This window comes from Lytechinus pictus, chromosome 16 (assembly GCF_037042905.1).
Source record: "Lytechinus pictus isolate F3 Inbred chromosome 16, Lp3.0, whole genome shotgun sequence".
In the NCBI taxonomy this organism is placed as follows: Eukaryota; Metazoa; Echinodermata; class Echinoidea; order Temnopleuroida; family Toxopneustidae; genus Lytechinus; species Lytechinus pictus.
Window position 1 is genome coordinate 3207458 of NC_087260.1, and position 22090 is coordinate 3229547.

General features: G+C 33.5%; 1 protein-coding gene across 1 annotated transcript; it reads right to left on the reverse strand.

The window, feature by feature from the left end:
- Positions 1-216: 216 nt before the first annotated feature.
- LOC135157081 (arrestin red cell-like) lies at positions 217-21882 on the reverse strand. Its single transcript, XM_064111573.1, has 9 exons — positions 21871-21882; positions 15855-15957; positions 11669-11832; positions 10743-10900; positions 10088-10246; positions 8490-8582; positions 6028-6107; positions 5366-5414; positions 217-4812 (listed from the first exon to the last, which is right to left on the reverse strand). The coding sequence occupies exons 1-9, from the start codon at positions 21880-21882 to the stop codon at positions 4716-4718; spliced, it is 915 nt and encodes a 304-aa protein (XP_063967643.1). The 3' UTR covers positions 217-4715.
- Between the last annotated feature and the right edge of the window lie 208 nt (positions 21883-22090).

The window sequence follows — 22090 nt, forward strand, 5'->3', positions numbered from 1 at the left end:
TCATCTTGACCAACCCCCTACCGAAATAACCCGACACCGCCCCTTTCTGGGCCGAATTATTTTTTTTTATATTTTAGTGATGAAGTGTCTAAGAAATGCATATAGTTATACACGTTTCCTGGGCAACCATTATACAAAACTTATAAGGAATTACAAAATTCAGCATGGGCCTATAAACGAAACTATAAACGAAACAAAACACAAATAACAATCAGATTCTAGATTTTTACCGTTTAATAAATCACACATCAGCCACAATAAAAGCGAATCTAAAATTTGCTTGATCTATAAAAGATAAAATCTCTGAATAATTAGTGCGATATTTTCATCTACAATCATGTATAAATGTGAAATGATTAATATTCGTTGCACTCTCAGTACGAAGTAGACGTAGTATACAACTAATCATCGATGTAAATAAAGTATGGAATGATTGTTTCAGCTTTAATAGATGACATTGCACGCGAAGAATTAAAAGTAGGCCTACCGTATAATTCACATTTTAGCGAATGGAAAAATAAGAAAGTTTGATTCAATCAAATACATGTAGTAAAAATATCATTATTTTATGTTTGACAATAAAAGAATGCTGTACTCCCTTATCAAATTATTTCTGAGATTGCAATTTTATAACAATGGTTTCCATGGTGCTCGTAAAATGTGGAAAAGTCAGAACCAGCAAGTACATTTTAGATAAATCACATCTCATTCGAAGAGCTCCCACATATACACTCTTTCTTTTCCATTTTGCAGAGGATACGTCCATTTATCTTCTTTAATGGAATTTTTTTTGACGAACTAAGATCACGCAACTGTCATAAGGTAATATCAGCAGTTTCATATTAAAACCAATTGACCTTGGTCACGTCTGATATAAAAATGTGACGATGACAATAATAATAATAATAGGCATTTATATACCGCCATCTATCTAGAAATATTCTATTCCGAGGCGCGTTGTTATTATTATTACCCCGGCCTTAACTCGAGCTGCCTTTCAGCGCTCATGCATTCAAGGAAATAATCCTGCCAGGTACCCATTCACCTCACCTGCATGGGTCGAGTGCAGCACAATGCGGATAAATTCTTGCTGAAGGAAATTACGCCATGGCTGGGATTCGAACGCACGACCCTCTGTTTCAAAGTCAGAAGATTAATCCACTGGGCCACAATTCAGATCAATCACATCTTCGACTTTGTTCTCAACTCTTTTGCAGTTAAGAAAAAAATCTGGAAATGATGTTGGTATGAATCAATCACAATTCTTCATAAAACTGGTCCCTATACTCATGCGCAGATAACATCTCCATGCAGTCTATTTGTTTATAGTACCCCTGTAAAATGTGCTGGCCCCCGTTTCATAAATCTTGTTGTCATTTACAAGTTAATAACTGTATGTTACTTACATCGTGATTGGCCGAGAGCAGATTTGTTATATTGTCAATGACGACAAGTTCTGTGGAACAGGGCCCAGACATTATTCATTATAATGACATGAGGAATTGTCTACAAAAAATGTACATAATTATTATTTTACTCTTTTTTGTACCCCCCCCCTCGAAGAACCAGTTTTTTATGTTGCTAAAAAGACGTATTTATTTGGTATAATTAAAATTTACATGAATTTAACCACTTCAAAATAAGTGAAAACATTGTAAAGTCACTATGGAATTTAAATTGAGACGTACTATACATGTATAAATACTTAGTATCTACGTACCCGGTTATTTTTTTCGCATTATGGAAAAACATCGAGCACATGCAACTTTTTTTAAAATTCAAACTCTTTACCCCAAAACCTTAAAATTTAATTAATCATTAAAGATTGTTTAATAAGAATCTAAAAAAAAGGAGATACGTTGTACTGAAAACTACAAATTTCGATTTACCAAGCTGTTAAAAACTATTTTGTGTAAGTGGGCATGGTACTTCGCCCCTAAATAGTTATAAGGATGAGAATATTGTTAGCTCGATGAACTCCATATTATTCGAATAGTGTATGAGGAATTATTAGTGAAAACGCCTGCTGCTACATTTATCAAAACTAAGTTCAAATCTTATTTAGTTCCAGTGAAGATCTTATCAAGAGACAGACATATCTTTTGAAGGTGATTATTGGATAGGTTACTTAATGCATTCAAATTTTATACAGATATATCTAGACCGATTAAGTTGTTATGACAACTCTTTATCTTACCACATGCTTGCCTGGTCAGTACAGTATGCAAACTAGATTCAAAGCAACCGCGCCTTTCTGAATTAAGATTTTAATCATCCTGGGTCCCGTAACACAAAGGTCAGCGATTAATAATCGCACGCTTGATTTATACGATTTATTGTACATTGTAGTCAATGGAATCAATCGCAGAAAAAATTTCTACGATCATTGCTAAGCTTTGCGTTACGGGCCCCGGATCATGATAGCTCGTCATTAGTTTTACTCTCTGGAATAACAAAAACAATTTTTATGTGCTTTTATGCTTTAATGTGTTATCCTGGTTTTTAAACCTGGCTTATCTTATTTCTGTGGGAGCATACCAAAAGAGTTTCCAAGTTCGATTGTTAACCACACTACATGTCATAGAGCCTTTAGTACCCTCTTTGTGGGTAGCAAACTTTTAAATTCCGACAAACTTTTTTGGCCATGACGCATGCGCACATGATCATTCAACCGAGACCACATGAATATTCAATACAGAGTGCTCTTCAACACCTGGGTGGAGAGTGGTAAAGAACTGGTATGTTGACCTGTGTTTTGTTCATCAATTTAAGTACTGGCGTACATATGGGGGAGGGGGCTTTCACGGCCAAGAAAAAAAGGAGAGAAAAGGAAAAAGAGAATGTTGAAATATGATATTTTCTGAATATTACGTCGTCGGAAATCTCTCACAAAATATAATTTTTAAAATAAATATGTCAAAAATTTTGCTCGCTCGCAGCTTCCTACATAAAATTTTAAGCGATTTGCCAATTTTTGGCACATTACGCCACTGAATTAAAGATATTTGCACCTTAATAATAATTATTGCACTCAAACCTGAGAACAAAACTTGTCCCAGCATAGTATAAACAATTATTTTACGTCATCAATAATTATTCAAATAGGATGCCCTGCATCACTTGATAAAAATTTTCAGCTATAAGAGTATTACATTCGGAATTATTAGTACACCACATCTAACTTATTTAATCAATCAAAGCATGCGAATATCTTGTAGAAAATATCGTATACGGTATGCTAAATTACTTTCATCTATTTTCTCTCGACATACCTGTACCTTAAAATCTAAAAGCGTTGTGTAAGAAAATATCCCTCAATAAATGGGAGGTCCTAAAGGTAGATGCCCTGCATCTTTTTATAATAATTCAGCTATAATAGAATACATTAAGAATAATTGTTCAAAAATATACCATAGCTCGCTTCTATATGTGATTATTTTATAGAATGTTACAGATATGCTGAATTTCTTTCATCTAATTTCTTTCGACAAACATTAAAATGTGAAATACTAATATCACTTCCGGATATTTTATTTACGTGAAGGTTTGAATACGAGGCTTACGCTATGTACAGTTACACAAAACAAAACCCACCCACACTGTAAAACGTTGTTTAAAACTTAAAGCGAGTTGTTTAAGCCAGTAGCTCAAACAACTATTGATTAAAATTTTAAAGACGTTGTGTAACAGTTAAACAAGTTGTCTAAAAGGTTAAAACAATTGAAAAAAGGTTTAAATAATTGCTAAAAAGGTTTAAACAATTACTTAGAATTTTAAACAAATTGTTAAGAGTGATAGGCTTACACAACGTGCTTGAAACTTTAAATAGGGTTTTTTACAGTTCAAGATTTAAAGGTGGATAAATCAATGCACACTTTTTATATCCGTTTTCCATTCGGTCAAACACGGACCACCTTGTTAACTATGTGAACAACTCTATTGTCATATCCCTCTTGAATATGAATATTAAAACAGTAAAATGTTCGTTATCTTATGTACATAAATATAAATAATTTCTTCTTCAACTGCCTTGCATTGTGACCTACGTCAAGTCATTCTATGCGGGCCGTGACCTTGATCGTTGATGACGTCACCATTTGCTAAGGCACCCGGATGCATGTTAAAAAGAACTCCAACGCTTCTTTAATAGCCAATAATTGTATTCGCCAGCCAGCAAAGTAAATTATTTGTTCTTGATGACAATAACAAATATTGAAACCAATAGCTCATACTAATAATAAATGTCAACCATGTTAACAACATAAGGTAAAAAGATCGAAGTTTATGATTTTGTCAACGATATAGGGGAGGGGTGAAAACAAAGGGAAAAAAAGAAGAAATTTTCGAAAGTTTAAGTGAAATGCTAATCTAATGTAATCAATAAGGGCCATTGTCGGTGAAAAAAGTTACCTTTAAATTGAAGACAAAATTTTCAAAAAAGATGTTAAGCAAATTTATTTTCATTCTTTAAAGTATAGCATATATAGGCTAGTAACACTTCTAATCAACTCTACTTAATGGCAATTATTCTTGTATCACCATATTAAAACACTAAATATCTTTGCATTTGTAAATTCGTTGTTTGAAAGAGAGCCTTGGTTTTTAAATCGCCTTTAGCTTTTATGATTTCTCATCAATATCCTCATCATAGCCAAAGGATTAAACCAGAATAATTTTCAAATGTGATTTGGACCCTTTATATAGTGTGTTTAAGCCTATGTTTCTGTGCCCTGGCCTTCTGTTCCTTTCACACACATACGAGTAAAGTCTTCAAACAGCAAATCCTCATCAGTGTACATGGGGGCAGCTCCTCTGTAAAAAATGTTAATTAAACCAAAATTAAAAAACAAAAATCATAGATATGATACACATTAAATTCGTTCTGAATTTACCACCAAATCAAAAGCAGATCCAACAAATCATAATTCACGAATCTCTGAAAAAATTCTAAAAAAAAAAAAAAGATGCCCCAGTGCCAACTTAATCTGGTACTGCGCCAAGTACTATTTCATTCAATATCAATGGTTAATCCTGAAATACTATGATCCCGGCAAAGGCGAAATAGCAAAGTTTATAAAATATCTAAACAATTACAAATTTCAATAACAATATTTCAAATCGATTACCGGCTATACAAAAATATTTAGATAAAGGCCTTCATGCAGCATGTTATATTAATGGTTTTTTTTAAATATCATGAATTGGAATCATCATGCATGAGATATCATATTGATACATATCATATTATTCTCTTCATTCGAGTTCTAAGTTTTCTAAATTTCTATTTAACTTGTGGTAGTTGGTGATGTGATTTGTTTTACTGGTCTACTTCAAGATAAAATGGACTATATGTATATATACTTACGATGTATCAAATTTGATGAGATTGGGATCAAGGACTTCTTGTTCATTGCCTAAATATAGTGGAAGGAAAAACAATTGTTTTGATGAAGAAAGTTTGAAACACACACACAAAAAAATACATACTGATATCCACAATTTGTAGGTGAACTTCTTCTCCCCTCTCCACTTCTTTCTCTTTCCTCTCCTCCTCTTTCTTTTCTTCTTCTCCTCCTTCGTCTTTTCTCCTTCTTCTTCTCCTTTCCTTCTTCTTGTCCTCTTTTTTCCCCTTCTTCTTCTCCTACTCCTCCTTCTTTTTCTTCTTCTCCTCCTTCTTCTTCTTCTCCTTTCCTTCTTCTTCTTGTCCTTCTCCTTTTTTCCCTTCTTCTTCTTCTTCTCCTCCTCCTCCTTCTTCTTCTTCTTCTCATTTCCTTCTTCTACTTCATCTTCTTCTCCTCCTTTCCTTCTTCTTGTTCTTCTTCTTTTAGAAGGGTTAACTGGCCTGTAGCCAGGGGGTTCCAGCGACCCCCAGATTTGTCAAAGGCAAGATAAAAGAGAGGAGGAAAAGAAGAAGACGAGGTAAGATATGGGATTGGGCCCCTAATTGAAAATCCTGGCTACGGGGCTGCGTAAACATCACTGCAAATGATTTTAAGGAATGTAGAAAAAAATATATGAATGACTTACCTGATTCGGGTTTCATAACTGGTTCTGGTGCGGGTGGTGGTGGTTGTGAGAGGACAAACGGCAACTCCACAGATAGAGGACTGCAAGATGTCAAAATAAACACAATTCCATTTTACATATCATTATTCACAATAATATCTAAATATTTCAAAATAAATATGCTGAGTAGGCCCAATCTTTACAGAACATCAACTGTCAAATATCCCTTTACAATTCGTTATTCATGTTTAGTTAGAAAACGGATCACATTATGGGTTTCACCTCGGTACAAGTTATCAACAGAAATGTCCTATTGAGATACCAGATGTTATTTTGCAGAGGCCACAAATTAATTTGTATTAGTGAGAAGGGAAGGGGGGGGGGGGTTAAACCATAGTCATTTCACGTATTTGTACTAAAAAGACCCCTTTCAGGTGTTGCCAATGGCGACTGATATTTTATCTGTAAAAACACATATTTTTCGGCCAGGGTGTATTTTTTCCTTGATAATAATCAAATACTTCGAAGCAAGATTGATCCCAATCACATTTTCAAGGTAGACCAACTAGGCCAACAACATTTAATCTGGCTTGATCAGATTGACCTGGAGTAGTTTCATGACGCTATTCGTATTATACATATATTTTGTTAAGAGTTTTTAGTCATCAATTATTTCTTTCTAGGAACCTATTTTTGATAGGTTCCTCATATGCCGCGCCATTCCATGTTGTAGCGGTTCTGACTCTCGCCTCTCGCCATGCTGGCATAGCGTCCTTTGGCAAGGCGTCAATCCACACTTTGCCACTCTCACCCAGGTGCTAATTGGGTACCGGTCCGTCATTGTGGTTGGTTTAGCAAGTGTGCGCCTAACAGGCTGCTTGAAATGCTATGAATCCAGTGTGCGGGTAGTAATAATTGTGAAGCGCTTTGAACAGTCGTAGATTGATAAAGCGCTATATAAAAGCAAATTATTATTATTATCATTATCATTAATATCAACAATTCTGAATGTAACTAAAACAGTCAAATTTCTAGGTATAATTTTAGATGATAAATTAACTTTTACTAATCATCGTTTACATATTTGTAACAAAATATCAAAAAGTGTAGGAATACTGTGTAAATTGAAATCCATATTACCTAAAAAGAATTTAATTATGCTATATAACTCTTTGATTCTACCTTATATTCAATATTGCAACATAACATGGGCCAGTGTTGGAATAACTAAATTGGATTGTATCCACAAACTCCAGAAAAAAGCACTACGCATTTGCACCAATTCTCCATATCTGACACCATCAGGGCCATTATTTTTTAGATTAAAAACAATGACAGTCTACGATATTCATAAATTTAAAATTGCTACACTTATGCACGCAGTTAGATATAGATACAGTATGATCCTATTAATATCATCAATCTTTTTCAATATAACTACGACTTTCACCGATACAATACTCGCTCTGCTAATAGCTTTCATTACCCTAAAACAGCTTCAACCTTAATTCTGAACTCTTTTAAGTTTACCGGACCGCGAATCTGGAATAATCTCAATGTATGCCTTTTTTCATGTTCAACTGTTTCTTCGTTTAAATGCAAACTCAAAAAGATCATTATTAGTACCTATTCCTAATTTGAATTCAAACTCACCTCATCTATATATGTATTATTTTTGTTAATGAATGAACCAAGATGATGGATGTTCGGGTGTGCTTTTGTGTGTGATGATGACGATGATTCTCGGTGGATGTGTCTGTGTGTGAATGAGCATGTTTCCCTCCCCCCTCCTCATCTGATGTGTACATATATTGATTACTGTATTCTTTGGAGGCTTCTTATTTTCAAGTGTAAACTTTTTGATGCCCTCCTTTTCTTGTAATTATATTTCTATATACGAAAGTACAATTTGATGATGTTTTATTATTATCAAGAATAACTTGAATTTGAATTGAATTGAATTGAATCATTATCATTATTATTATCACTTTGTAAACCTGTGAATGTGATTATCACCAACATGTTCTTGTTTGCTCAAGATGTATGCAATTTTGTGGACTTTGAAACAATAAATCAAATCAAATCATACATCACTTTACGCATGACTGGTAACCTTTCTGTGGTGCATGATTTTTGTTTGAATAACTCACTTAGCACCTGTCAAAATGTTCCAGTCATGCATAAAATAATTTGTAACTTTTTGAACAGCTATATGAAACACCACACAGGAGGGTGTTTCATATAGCTGTTCGTAAGTTAAGTGCGACTTTAAGAACGACTTGTGATCCTTCCTTACGGGCCAAATAATCACCAATGAACACTTAATGATGAATATCATTTACAACTAGAAAGAATCACCATTCATTCTTAACGTTACTCTTAACAAAGTTACAAACGGCGTTAGGAAACGGCCCCATGCAGGACGGATGTCGAGATCTAGTATTAAATTCTAGATGAAGAACATTAATCAGTAAGATACTCACGATGATAAGATTTCTGTTAATTCGACTTTGACTTCCACCTTGTATTTCACAGTGATACCCAGCTCCTCATCACTTAATACGTCACTTCGGTCACTATAAGATAAAAAAATAACACCAGAACTTACTTCATTCTGCATTTTATATTCGGGTTTAAATTAATAATAGGTCATAACAAGCGGAACGCCTCTGGCAGTCTCGCCTGCATTACGCGATTTGATATATCAGCAGTGCTTACTTTGAAAACAGCTATAAAATAATTATTCATAAAAGAAAACACTCATATGATAATAAATACTATGTCCATTTACCCAACATGACCTTTGAACATGATCATGTGACCTCAGACATGTGCAAAACAACTCGATTACCCTTAAGTCTATGTTTCATGAACTACATGTGTAGTTCCATAAACTGTCTAAGTTATGATGCCAAGTCAACAAATACCCCCAACACGGCCAAAGTTCATTGACCCTAAATGACCTTTGATTTTGGTCATGTGACCTGAAACAAGCACAAGATATTCAGGGATAAATAATTGCTCCTACGTCTAAGTTTCTTTAACTAGATCCATAAAATTTCAAAGTTATGATGACGATTCCACAAATACCCCCAACATGCTCAAAGTTCGTTGACCCTAAGTGACCTTTGACCTTGGTCATGTGACCTGAAGGATCTTTATTGATACACTTTTACCCTTATGTCCAAGTTTCATGGACTAGGTTTATATACTTTTAAAGTTATGACGACATTTCAAAAACTTAACCTTGGTTAAGATTTCGATATCGATTCCCCCCACATGGTGTAAGTTCATTGACCCTAAATGACCTTTGATCTTGATCATGTGACCTGAAACTCAGGCAGGATGTTTAGTAATACTTGAATATCTTTATGTCTAAGTTTCATGAACTAGGTTTATATACTTTCTAAGTTATGATGACATTTCAAAAACTTAACCTTGGTTAAGATTTCAATGTTGACGACGCCGCCGCCGCCATCGGAATAGCGGCGCCTATAGTCTCGCTCTGCTATGCAGGCGAGACAATAAAACGAGTGTATCAATAAACATACACTAAAATTTACTTCATTCTCATTTCTGCATCTAATGTGTTCGGATTTTAAGATATCAAAGGCGATATATGAATATATCAAACTAGAATAAAACTGAACAAACACCAGAAAGTCCTTCCATTCAAGATGATTTTCCTGGTTTGAGTTCACCAAAGGTAACAATCAAAACGAGCATAACACTAAGATTCTGTCAACATATGATGTAAAATAAGAGAGTTATAGAAATTTAACATTTAATTTACAATCACAAAAAGGCGGGGTGCATAGTATTACTGAGGGAGCATATGTCACTTTAATTTATGTTTGTATTATCAGATTTTGATGAAATTTGCAGCGTTTTGCTCTGTAAATTTTGCTTCATTTATCTAGATATATTATTTTCAGCCCTTTAGTTTCCTTTTGTGGCTCAGTCACATTTCCCCTAAGGTTGCCGTATGGGGAGTCAAAATCAGCCGCTTTTAACATTTTTGCATAGCAGCTCCGCAGCTGGTGGTTTGAATGAAAATAAAAGTGACTGCAGCATTACTCACCTCGTTGAGGATGCAAGATTTGTGTCTTCATGTTTCAGTTTGCCATCCAGAGCCAGGCCTCGCTTTTCAAGATTTTTGTTATTCTCCAGCACAGGTTTGACTTTGAACACCTTGGTCAGAACTTGATTCTGTCTGACTGGCATTCCGTCACTTTCGCTTCTGTTGATTAAGATAAACAGGAAATGGGTTTATATATCATCATCAACTCAAGTGTCATCTACATCGTCACCCCTATGATCGTTGTCCATGTCGTCATCATCATCATCATCATCATCATCATCATTCTCCTCCTCCTCCTCATCATCATCATAATCATCCTCATCATCATCATTACCATCATCATCATCATCATAATCATCGTCATCATCATCATCATCATTCTCCTCCTCCTCCTCATCATCATCATCATAATCATCCTCATCCCCGTCATCATCATCGTCATCATCATCATCATCATCATCAAAATCGTCATCTTCATCTTCATCACTGTCATCATTATCAACAAAACTACAATAATTCCCATCATCATCGTCATCATCATCATCATCAACCTCATCATCATCCTCATCATCATCATCCTCACATCTTCATCATTAGTACAGTCGCCATGGCGGCCGTGATAAAAAAAATTACTACGCCTAACTTTAAAACTTACGTAGCCTCGTATTTGGCAACATCACTTTTGAAAGACCCTGTCTCAAAGAGCTGAATGTCTGCAAACTGAAACACGGTCACTGTTACCCTCTTGACAGTTTTTGACGACTGGTTCGAAACGTGGACATTTACCGATATGGTTTCCCCGTGATGATAAACCTATCAGAATAAAATAACATGAATTAAAGATATGTAAACAGCAAAAATAAAATCAACCTGTGAAACAACATCGTTCAACTTGTAAGCAACAAATGTAAGAAAAAATGAACATGGCTATTTAAATTTTGTTCAAAATGTAAACAAACCTGGTGGGTGTTTCATAAAGCTGTTCGTAAGTTAAGAGCGACTTTAAGAACGACTGGTGAACCTTTCTTACGCGCGTAACCATCGCCAAAGAATATACCATTTACCACAATAAAGGATCACCAGTCGTTCTTAAAGTCGCTCTTATCTTACGAACAGCTTTATGAAACGGCCCCCTGATCAGTTCGTAAGTTCAAAACGCTTCTAATGTGTACTAAGAAATCTCATTGGAATGATTTACTTATTTGGAAAACAAAGTTATCGTAATAGACAAGACATACTAAACAATATATTGTTTGTCAATATATCACAACCATTTAATGTCAACAATGCGCTTGGATGCAAAACATGAACAAGGCCATCTAAATAACTTCTGTAGAATATTTTCAATGTATTCTTGTTCTTCTGCCGTATGGAAATACACTTCGAAATTGCTGCCGAGTAAAAAAAAAAAAAAAATCCGACGGAAAAGTTCATCTATATACGGAAAATTGTAGACTCGAACGTTATATGGCACCAAAACTTCAGCTTGATTGAGCAATTTTCGGTTTATTAAAGGGTATGGAACTAAGGTTCATTTTATTAAAAAGAGAGGGCGCCCTTTGATACTGTTCTTGTACCTACATCCTTATCTAAGGTTGCTTCAAGCCGTAGAGGCGCTTTGCTGAACAGGAACTCTTTGAAAACCTCTGCACTCGGTTGTACACCCTTTCGTCTAGGAGCATAGGAGACCTTGCGTACAGCTAGCTCTACTGATCGTCGCTTGCTTGGAACCTCATTTATATGATCTACACAATAAAAGGAAAAATTAAATAAACAAGGTATATCATTTTGATACAAACTTTTCTCTTTGAACTTACGGTCATTCTTCGAAAATTTAACTAGTTTTATGCTCAATTCTAAAGCGATAAATATTAAAAATTGATCATTGCTATTTATATTTCTTAACATTTTATTCAAAATTTAAATTTTATTCAATTTTTTTTTTATTCAATACCTCATTAACCGGTGTGTTGGCTCAGATGGTAGAGCCTCAGTCTCACAACCGGGAGGTCGGGGGTTCAAACCCCGGCCGTGTCAGACCAAAAGACGTTAAAAGATGGGAGTTGCTGCTACCCTGTTTGGCGTTCAAGGGATAGAGCAGGGATTATCAAATGGTGGCGCGCGCGCCACTTGTGGCGCACCGAGCCTTGCGGAGTGGCGCTTGGAAGCCGGTATAAAAAAGTAAAAATAAAGAAAAATTAGGGAGATAAAAATGTATCTACCAGTAACCTGGAAATAAGGATTTGGTGATCATTTTGATACAAAGAGAAAACAAAAACTCTTTACTTGACACTTAATTGATTTCCTCAAATTTTGTCCAATTTAGCACTCGATAACCTCTATTATAGAGGATCGAAGTTGTTCTTTTTATTTATTCTATGCTGTACAAAGTTTATGTGCCACACAAGTGATTTGAAAACCCCGTTTGTAGGATTTCTTTTTCAACGGCGAGAAATGTTGCATTTCCAGAGTATCCTTTTTGTTTAAGAGTTAAACATCAAATAATGTGATATTCAGAATTTGGGGCATAACAAGCAGAAAATTTGTTTCCGGAGCCGATTAAAATCCGAAGGTGTAAAGTGAAATACATGTATGCTCAGATGTATTGCCTGCCGTGATTGCCTGCATGCACTCTTGCTTAACACGAACTGAATGAATGATACTGCACGTGAGTTGTAGAGGGGCAGTTTGGGCGCTAGTGCAGTGCAACGCCTAATTTTCAGCCCTTGCAAAATCGGGGAACGTAACTTTAGCCACTGGCGTACAGATGGGGGCGGGGATTGGGGGCCCCAAAGTGTTTCACGACCAAGAAAACAAAAGGAGAAAAGAGGAGAAAAGGAAAGAAAAGGGAAATATTGTATTCTCTTAATATTATGTCAAAATATAGATTTTTGTATTGAAAAGTTCAATATTTTTGCTTCAGCTGCCATATCTAGCCCCTCATTTTTTTTTTACTCATTACGCCACTTGCTTCAGCCAATAGATCTGGTGCAGAACAGTCTGAACTAGTGGTATCATTGGTATGTTGTGAAAAAGTCACTGGTCATTTTTCTTTTAATATTGTGTAGTTTGTTGGCATTTGTATTTCTTCTTTTGATATCAATTAGAGCCCCTCTGGGCAATTTACAAGGCCTCATATTCCAAAACTTCTTGGGGCTCTGCCCCCTCGACCCCCACGCCACCAGGGGCCTCTGGGCCCCCCATCCGCGGATACATTGCTGGTTTGCGTAATGGATAGTGGAGCATTACAGATTCTCAACAAGAAATGTGGCGCTTCCAAAAAAGTAATTGAGAATGGCTGGGATAGAGCCTCGTCGATCTGGCGCTGCACAGCGGCTGACGGGCCCACGATCATTTTGGGCAAAGCAAATTTTTTGAGTTTTTCATTTCATGTCTATTTCGAACAATAAAATATGGATTTTCATTTTCATTTTTCATCTTTAATTAAAAATTATCCTTTGCATTATGTTAGTTAAAGAATGAACTTTTGACCTCTTGTGTCTATATCTTTATCTATACTGTATAGTATTCTCGAAATTTGAATGAGGCATCATCGGAGACTCGAAAATATATCGATATGGCTTAACTACAATTTGCACTAAACACTTCCAAAAAAGTGATGTCGTGTTTGTGATAAGGTAGATTAATGTTGTAATATTGTGAATCCGTTCTCATTGGACACGTGACCTTTCATGAAATTGAAAAATCTGATCTGACATCACATCAATCAAGGATCGGTATTAATATATATCAAGGATAGGCGGCAATCACAGGGAGAGAGATGGGGGGGGGGTGTCCAACATCTCCTGTTTTTTTTAAGCTTAAATTTTCACCCTGTATTTACAGATTTTGTATTCGCCCACCTGTCAAAAAGATAAATGTTATGGGAACAAACTATCTTTCTTTTATTACGCCTTAAGAAAAAAATATATATTTGACGTGTACCCGTCATTGATCAGCCTGACATTGACAAGAAGCTTCATACATAAAATGTTATCATTTTAAAAGCGATCATGTTCTTATTTTTTTTCAGCTAGTTTGGGAGAAAGATAATTGGTTCTATTTTTTCCCCTCAAATTGGCGAAATGATATTTGTTTTCTTTCACAGCTATAATTTATTTCTTGTGTTGGGAAATAGTAATTTAACGTTAAAAAACAATGCCAACTTTAATGATTTTTAAACATAAAATATATAATATATATGCCTACTACTTGACATGTTCATACTATTAACATGTTGAGTAGACGTATCCATACAGCTCTCAATCAAATAATCGTCAATTTCCCTATACTGCCCCCAACGGCAAACTTTTTTCTGCTCAGTAACAGTACTGAAAGCTATGGTTATATGGTGATGATTCTCGGAATACAGCAATTTATTGAAAGGACCTTACAAGATTAAAAAAACATGAATCCCGCATTAATTTCTTTCTCGAGTTTCTTTGTCAGTTTTCATTCTTTTTAGCGTTAAGTTAGGACACTGGTAATATTTTCAACAGTTAATTGTCAAAGTTTTAATACAAAAAAATCACATAAATGACGGGGGGGGGGGGGGAAATGAATCATAAAAAATACCAACAGTGGTTAGCATTCTCATCATTCGATAATGCAACTTACTATATTGAAGAAGGAAAAAAAAGAAAATATAATGCAAAATCTCAGGCCTATAAGCCGAATTATAGGTAGCCTGCAAGAATGAGAAAACGTACCAAATATTTTGTTACAATGTATAGTTGTTATACTCATATTTTTTTCTTGTTATTGTGTCGAAGCAACATTTTTTTTGTACTGATAGAAAAACAATTTCTCGGTAAAAGAGTTGAAGCAGGCACTCCACAAAAGCGTGGTCTATAAGTTAATCCTCATGTATGAAAGCCTTTTAATTCAATTGATTTATAGTGTGTATCATGTTTGAATGTAAATGAAGTATTGAAATGTCTTGAAGATCAGTTTACTAACATTTACAGCTACGCCTGCATTTACAACTCCATCTAGACGGGCTCATTTCAAATTCAGAAGCTGGAAGCAAAGGTGCCGGTAGACTTCCAAACAAAGAGATAAAAAGAGAGTCTGAAATTCTGAAGGAGGTAAATTAATCTGCAAATAATTCAACATGTAACCCAGTTTTATTGACGATCATAAAGCCCACGCTGTCGTGACCAAGCTGAAGTTTATTGTTCATGGTATATACAACCTCGCAGTCCTTTTTTATCATGAACTAGCAATAAAGCGTGACACCAGTGGGGTATTATAAGGTAACATAATTACGGGGGAGAGAGCTGAGTTCTGAAAACGACGTACTTATTTGCAAGCCCTCAATAATGATAATGATAAATGAATAATTAAATAAATACAATAAAAAATGAATAAAAATAATTATTATGATAATAAATGAATGAATTAAAAGTAAATAAAAAGAAGTGAAAAACAAGAAAAGGATTACGTTAAAAAAATAGAATGCCATGATGACAAAAAATCCCAGCCTAATTCCCTCGTGTGTAGCAAGTTGGGAATATATTAGGCCTATTCATTTGCGGTGAAAATTGATTATCATTTTACAATACATATTTTACCTCATCAGGTCCACAGAAAGGTTAGCGATTTTGAAAGAACAATTCTGATTGGTCCCTTTTCGGTATTCTGAGCAAAATGCGCATGCAACGATGATCTTGATAGGCTGTTCGATTTAGCGAATAATCTGAGGTTATTTATTGAGATGAAATGCATACGAAGATCCATTCACAGCCTTTTATGATGATATACTTACCGCCAATGAAAGTATGGAGTGAGTACTCGACCCCACAAGGCTTCCTGTCTATGTCAGACTGGGCTGGTTGAAGGCAAACTGAGAAAGGAGAGTTCTTTGTCAGCTAGAAAAACAAAAAGACGACAAAAACCCACATGTTATCCAATGATAATGATAATATTTCACTGTTATATGGCTTATTAACACATCGGAATAATGCCTCTAAGTGATTTAAATATATATATTACCCCAGTCATCAAAACCTGATATGGCTGCGTACCATGTATGCACTGTCTCCACTCCCTGCGGAGCATTCCAACAATATTTCCAAGACTCAGTTGCTAGGCTTAATACATAGGCTTTTACACCTTACCTGGTACCCTTTCAACAGATACAGAAATACTAGTTATATCAGAAGTAGATATGGAATTACTAGTTATATCAGAATTAATAATCAATCAATAAAAAGATAAATAAATATAAAAAGGAGATATGGAAATACTAGTTATATCAGAAGCAGACATGGAAATACTAGTTATATCAGAAGTAGATACTAGTTATACCAGGTGTACATATGGAAACACTAGTTATATCAAATGTATATAAAGAAATACTAATTATGTCAGAAGTAGATATAGAAATACTTGTTGTATCGGGGTACATATGGAAATACTAGTTATATCAAAATATAAAGAAATACTAGTTAAATCAAAAGTAGATATGGATACTAGTTATTTGTAGATAAGGAAATACTGGTTATATCATAAGTAGATATGGATACTAGTTATATCAGAAGTAGATATGGAAATACTAGTTATATCAGAAGTAGATATGGAAATACTAGTAATATCAAAATATGAAGAAATACTAGTTACATCAAAAGTAGATATGGAATTACTAGTTATATCAGAATTAATAATCAATAAATAAATAGATAAATAAATATCAAAAGGAGATATGGAAATACTAGTTATATCAGAAGCAGACATGGAAAGACTAATTATATCAAATGTATATAAAGAAATACTAATTATGTCAGAAGTAGATATATAAATACTTGTTGTATCAGAAGTACATATGGAAATACTAGTTATATCAAAATATAAAGAAATACTAGTTATGTCAGAAGTAGATATGGTCATACTAGTTATATCAAAAGTAGATATGGATACTAGTTATTTGCAGATAAGGAAATACTAGTTATATCAAATGTATATAAAGAAATACTAATTATGTCAGAAGTAGATATAGAAATACTTGTTGTATCAGAAGTACATATGAAAATACTAGTTATATAAAAATATAAAGAAATACTAGTTATGTCAGTAGATATGGACATACTAGTTATATCAAAAGTAGATATGGATACTAGCTATTTGTAGATAAGGAAATACTGGTTATATTATAATTAGATATGGAAATACTAGTAATATCAGATGTAGATATGGAAATACTAGTTATATCAAAAGTACATATAGAAATACTTGTTATATCAGAAGAACATATAGAAATACTAGTTATATCAGAAGCAAATATTAAATTATGAGTTATATCAGAAGTATAGACGGAAATATTAGTTATATCAGAAGTAGAAATAGAAAAACTAGTTATATCAGAACTTGATATTGAAACACTAATTTTACCAATAGTATATAAAGAAATACTAGTTATGTCAGAAGTAGATATGGACATACTAGTTATATGAAAAGTAGATATGGATACTAGTTATTTGTAGATAAGGAAATACTAGTTATATCAAATGTATATAAAGAACTACTAGTTATATCAGAAGAAGATATGGAAATACTAGTTATATCTGAAGTAGATATGGACATACTAGTAAAATCAGATGTAGCTATGGACATACTAGTTATGTCAAAAGTATATAAAGAAATACTAATAGTTATATCAGAAGAAGATAAAATACTAGTTATATCAGAAGTAGATATAAAATGTCAGTTATGTCAGAAGTAGATATGGAAATAATAATTATATCAGAAGTAGATATGGAAATACTAGTTATATAAAAAGTATATAAAGAAATACTAATAGTTATATCAGAAGAAGATATGGAAAAAATGTAGTTATATTAGAACTATAGACGGAAATATTAGTTATATCAGAAGTAGAAATAGAAAAAACTAGTTATATCAGAACTTGATATTGAAACACTAATTTTACCATTAGTATATATAGAAATACTAGTTATATTAGAAGTAGATATATAAATACTAGTTTCATTAGAAATAAATATGGTTATAGTTTTATGGATATATAGTTTTATCAGAATTAGATATAGAAATACTAGTTATATCAGAATTAGATAAAATACTAGTTATATCAGAATTAGATAGAAATACTAGTTATATCGGAAGTAGATATATGGAAATACTTGTTATATCAGAAGTAGATATGGAAATACTAGTTATATCAGAAGTAGATGAAATACTAGTTATATCAGAAGTAGATAGAAATACCAGTTACATCAGAAGTAGATAGAAATACTAGTTATATCAGAAGTAGATATGGAAATACTAGTTATATCAGAAGTACATATGGACATACTAGTTATGTCAGAAGTAGATATGAAAATACTTGTTATATCATAATACTAGATATATCAGAAGTAGATAAAATACTAGTTATATCAGAAGTAGATATGGACATAATAGTTATATCATAATACTGTTATATCAGAAGTAGATATAAATACTAGTTATATCAGAAGTAGATATAGAAATACTAGTTATATCTGAAGTAGATATGGACATACTAGTAAAATCAGATGTAGCTATGGACATACTAGTTATGTCAAAAGTATATAAAGAAATTCTTGCCATCAGAAGTAGATAAAATACAAGTTATATCAGGAGAAGATAAAATACTAGTTATATCAGAAGTAGATATAAAATGTCAGTTATGTCAGAAGTAGATATGGAAATAATAATTATATCAGAAGTAGATATGGAAATACTAGTTATATCAAAAGTATATAAAGAAATACTAATAGTTATATCATAAGAAGATATGGAAAAAATATGAGTTATATCAGAAGTATAGACGGAAATATTAGTTATATCAGAAGTAGAAATAGAAAACTAGTTATATCAGAACTTGATATTGAAACACTAATTTTACCAGTAGAAGATATAGAAATACTAGTTATATTAGAAGAAGATATATAAATACTAGTTTCATCAGAAGTAGATATGGTTATAGTTTTATGGATATATAGTTTTATCAGAATTAGATATACAAATACTAGTTATATCAGAAGTAAATATGGAAATACTAGTTATATCAGAATTAGATAGAAATACTAATTATATCAGAAGTAGATATGGAAATACTTGTTATATCAGAAGTAGATAGAACTACTAGTTATATCAGAATTAGCTATGGACATAGTAGTTAAATCAAAAGTATATAAAGAAATGCTTGTTATATCATAATGCTAGTTATACCAGAAGTAGATAAAATACTAGAAATGTCAGAAGTGGATATACAAATACTTGTTGTATCAGAAGTAGATATGGAAATACTAATTATATCAGAAGTTCATATGAATTCTAGTTATATCAGAATTATATTTGGAAATATTAGTTATATCAAAAGTAGATATGGAAATACTAGTTATATCAGAAGTAGATATGGAAATACTACATCAGAAGTAGATATGGAAATACTATAGTTATATCAGAATTAGATAGAAATAGTAGTTATGTCGGAAGTAGATATGGAAATACTTGTTATATCAGAAGTAGATAGAAATACTAGTTATATCAGAAGTAGATATGGACATGCTAGTTAAATCAGAATTAGCTATGGACATAGTAGTTATATCAAAAGTATATAAAGAAATGCTTGTTATATCATAATGCTAGTTATATCAGAAGTAGATAAAATACTAGTTATATCAGAAGTAGAAATGAAAATACTTATTATATCAGAAGTAGATAGAAATACTAGTTACATCAGAAGTAGATATGGAAATACTAGTTATATCAGGAGTAGATATGGACATACTAGTTATATCAGAAGCAGATAGAAATACTAGTTATATCAGAAGCAGATATGGACATACTAGTTATATCATAATACTATTATATCAGAAGTAGATAAAATACTAGTTATATCAGAAGTAGATCAAATACTAGTTATATCAGGAGTAGATAAAATACTAGTTATATCAGAAGTAGATATGAAATACCAGTTATGTCAGAAATATATATTGAAATAAGGGTTATATCATAATACTAGTTATATCAGAAAAAATATAAAACTACTATCAGAAGTAGATATAGAAATACTAGTTATATCAAAAGTAGATACGGAAATACTTGTAAAAGCAATGGTAATAATATCCAAGTCCCTTTCGAATCGCATTGAGACATAAATGGTATACTCTACCATGCACCTATTGAAACAATGGGTCCATGATTCTTCACAAGAACTGAGTGTTATTATTATCATCATCATCATCATTATTGTCATCATTATCCTTATCATTATTATAATATTATAATTATAATATTATCATGAATGATAGCTATATTAACCCTTTGCGTGCGACGGGCTTCCACAGAAGCCCAGCGAGTCATTCACTTAGCTACGACGGGCTTCTACAGAAGCCGAGAAATGTTTGGTTTAATTCAATGAAGTTTTTCAGCTTTTTCGTAATTGTTATGTACTAAAACCTCTGCCAATATTTACTTTATAAACCTATTTCGATAACAGATTGAAAAAAATATACAGCTACGTGGGGAAAAATCCCGAAAATAGGAAATCATTTCAACTTTACCCGATTTTTTCGTTGGAGTCGGACGGGAAGGATAAATTTTGTGACGAGCACGTACGCGCGCGCATAAGGCCTGATCACGTGATTTTTTTCCGATCACGTGATTTCATCCATATCGTTGTTCTGATAGATATACGCTAACATCTTTTCTGCAAGATCGTCACGTAATAAGCTACGCGTTTATTCACCATTTTCGTCTTATTTGTTTAATCAAGAAGATATCACTCTAGGTAGAATGATATCTCCTTGGTTTCATCGATTGATTGCATTTTCAGAAAAGCAAAAAGCTTGTAATGTCTTAGTACTTTGAGCTGATCTCGGTGCACTTTTGAACTTTTTCCCTCCCCATCATCCCTCTTCTTCTCATTATTTTGTGTCTACTATTATGAAAAAAAAGAGAAAAGAAAGCAGTTTAGCACACCATTCATCTTCTGCTCTTTTCAAAAGGGGAACGTCATGTAGTTCATGATATCGGCACTACCCGAACAAAAGAATGTCTGGGCGGCCACTCAAGCAAATTCCTTCCGAAAAGAGCAGGATACAGATGGTCAACGCCCCGAACAAAAGGAAGATTAGTGTTTATCCGCAGGATGACCCATTGAACGCTTTTCGTACTTAGCAATACAAAAAGCTTTTATGAATCTTTTTTTTTCGACCAACATACCGCATCTACAAAAAAAAGGTATCGTTTACCGACAACACAGGTGCTTATGACATCCGTCAGTGATTCATATTGCATAAAGGCGCTTCCCCTGGGTGATGATGCATATAAGGATGAACGAATAATTAGTTAGGGAAATTATCGAAAAAATATGTTCAAATGTCAGGGATAACGAGAGAGAATGAGATACAGTGATAAAAGGGGGATCAGACAAGTGCGCTTTTGCTAAAATTCCATGCATGAATATCTACTTAAACGAATTACAACATGACTTTATTTTTTGGTTAGATTACTTTAAAAAATCCCACAACGTTTATTTGTTGCAACTCGGTCCTCAGACCCTTGCCAAACTGATGACTGTTTATCATTGTTCTTGTTTGACCCCCCCCCCCCCCCTCCCCCGATGGAAATGTTCTGACCTACACTCTAATATATATTGCTTGTTTGTCTCCTCTCTCCGATTTTCTGTTTTTTAATTGCGAGTAACGCGGTGGAAAAGATAAGAATAAAGACCGTCCTGGCCCCTTTTTTCCCCGTTACGACCCCCCCAAAAAAAAAATCGCATTTGGGGCGCTTACCATGGTTTGCATCTAAACCAAAATGTTTGGAAAAAGATGTTATACAGGGACAGCAATGTTTTTTTTTTATGGTACAGGGGTTGAGCTGTGGGACGGGGATGAAGCGGCTAAAATATTACAATTTGTTAATTCATATCATTTTACAGAATGAATTTATAATAGGTTAGGTTTTAGAAGCTCTTCATCTTATTTCCTTTTCTCTCCCGGATGAAAACTTTTG

Bases quoted from the DNA above. Each gene is read 5' to 3' on its own strand.
- LOC135157081 (XM_064111573.1), bottom strand. The intron at 6,108-8,489 runs GTGAGTATCTTA...GACATCTTGCAG, and splicing joins TTAACAGAAATCTTATCATC to TCCTCTATCTGTGGAGTTGC. The intron at 4,813-5,365 runs GTAAGTATATAT...CATTTTTTACAG, and splicing joins CTCATCAAATTTGATACATC to AGGAGCTGCCCCCATGTACA.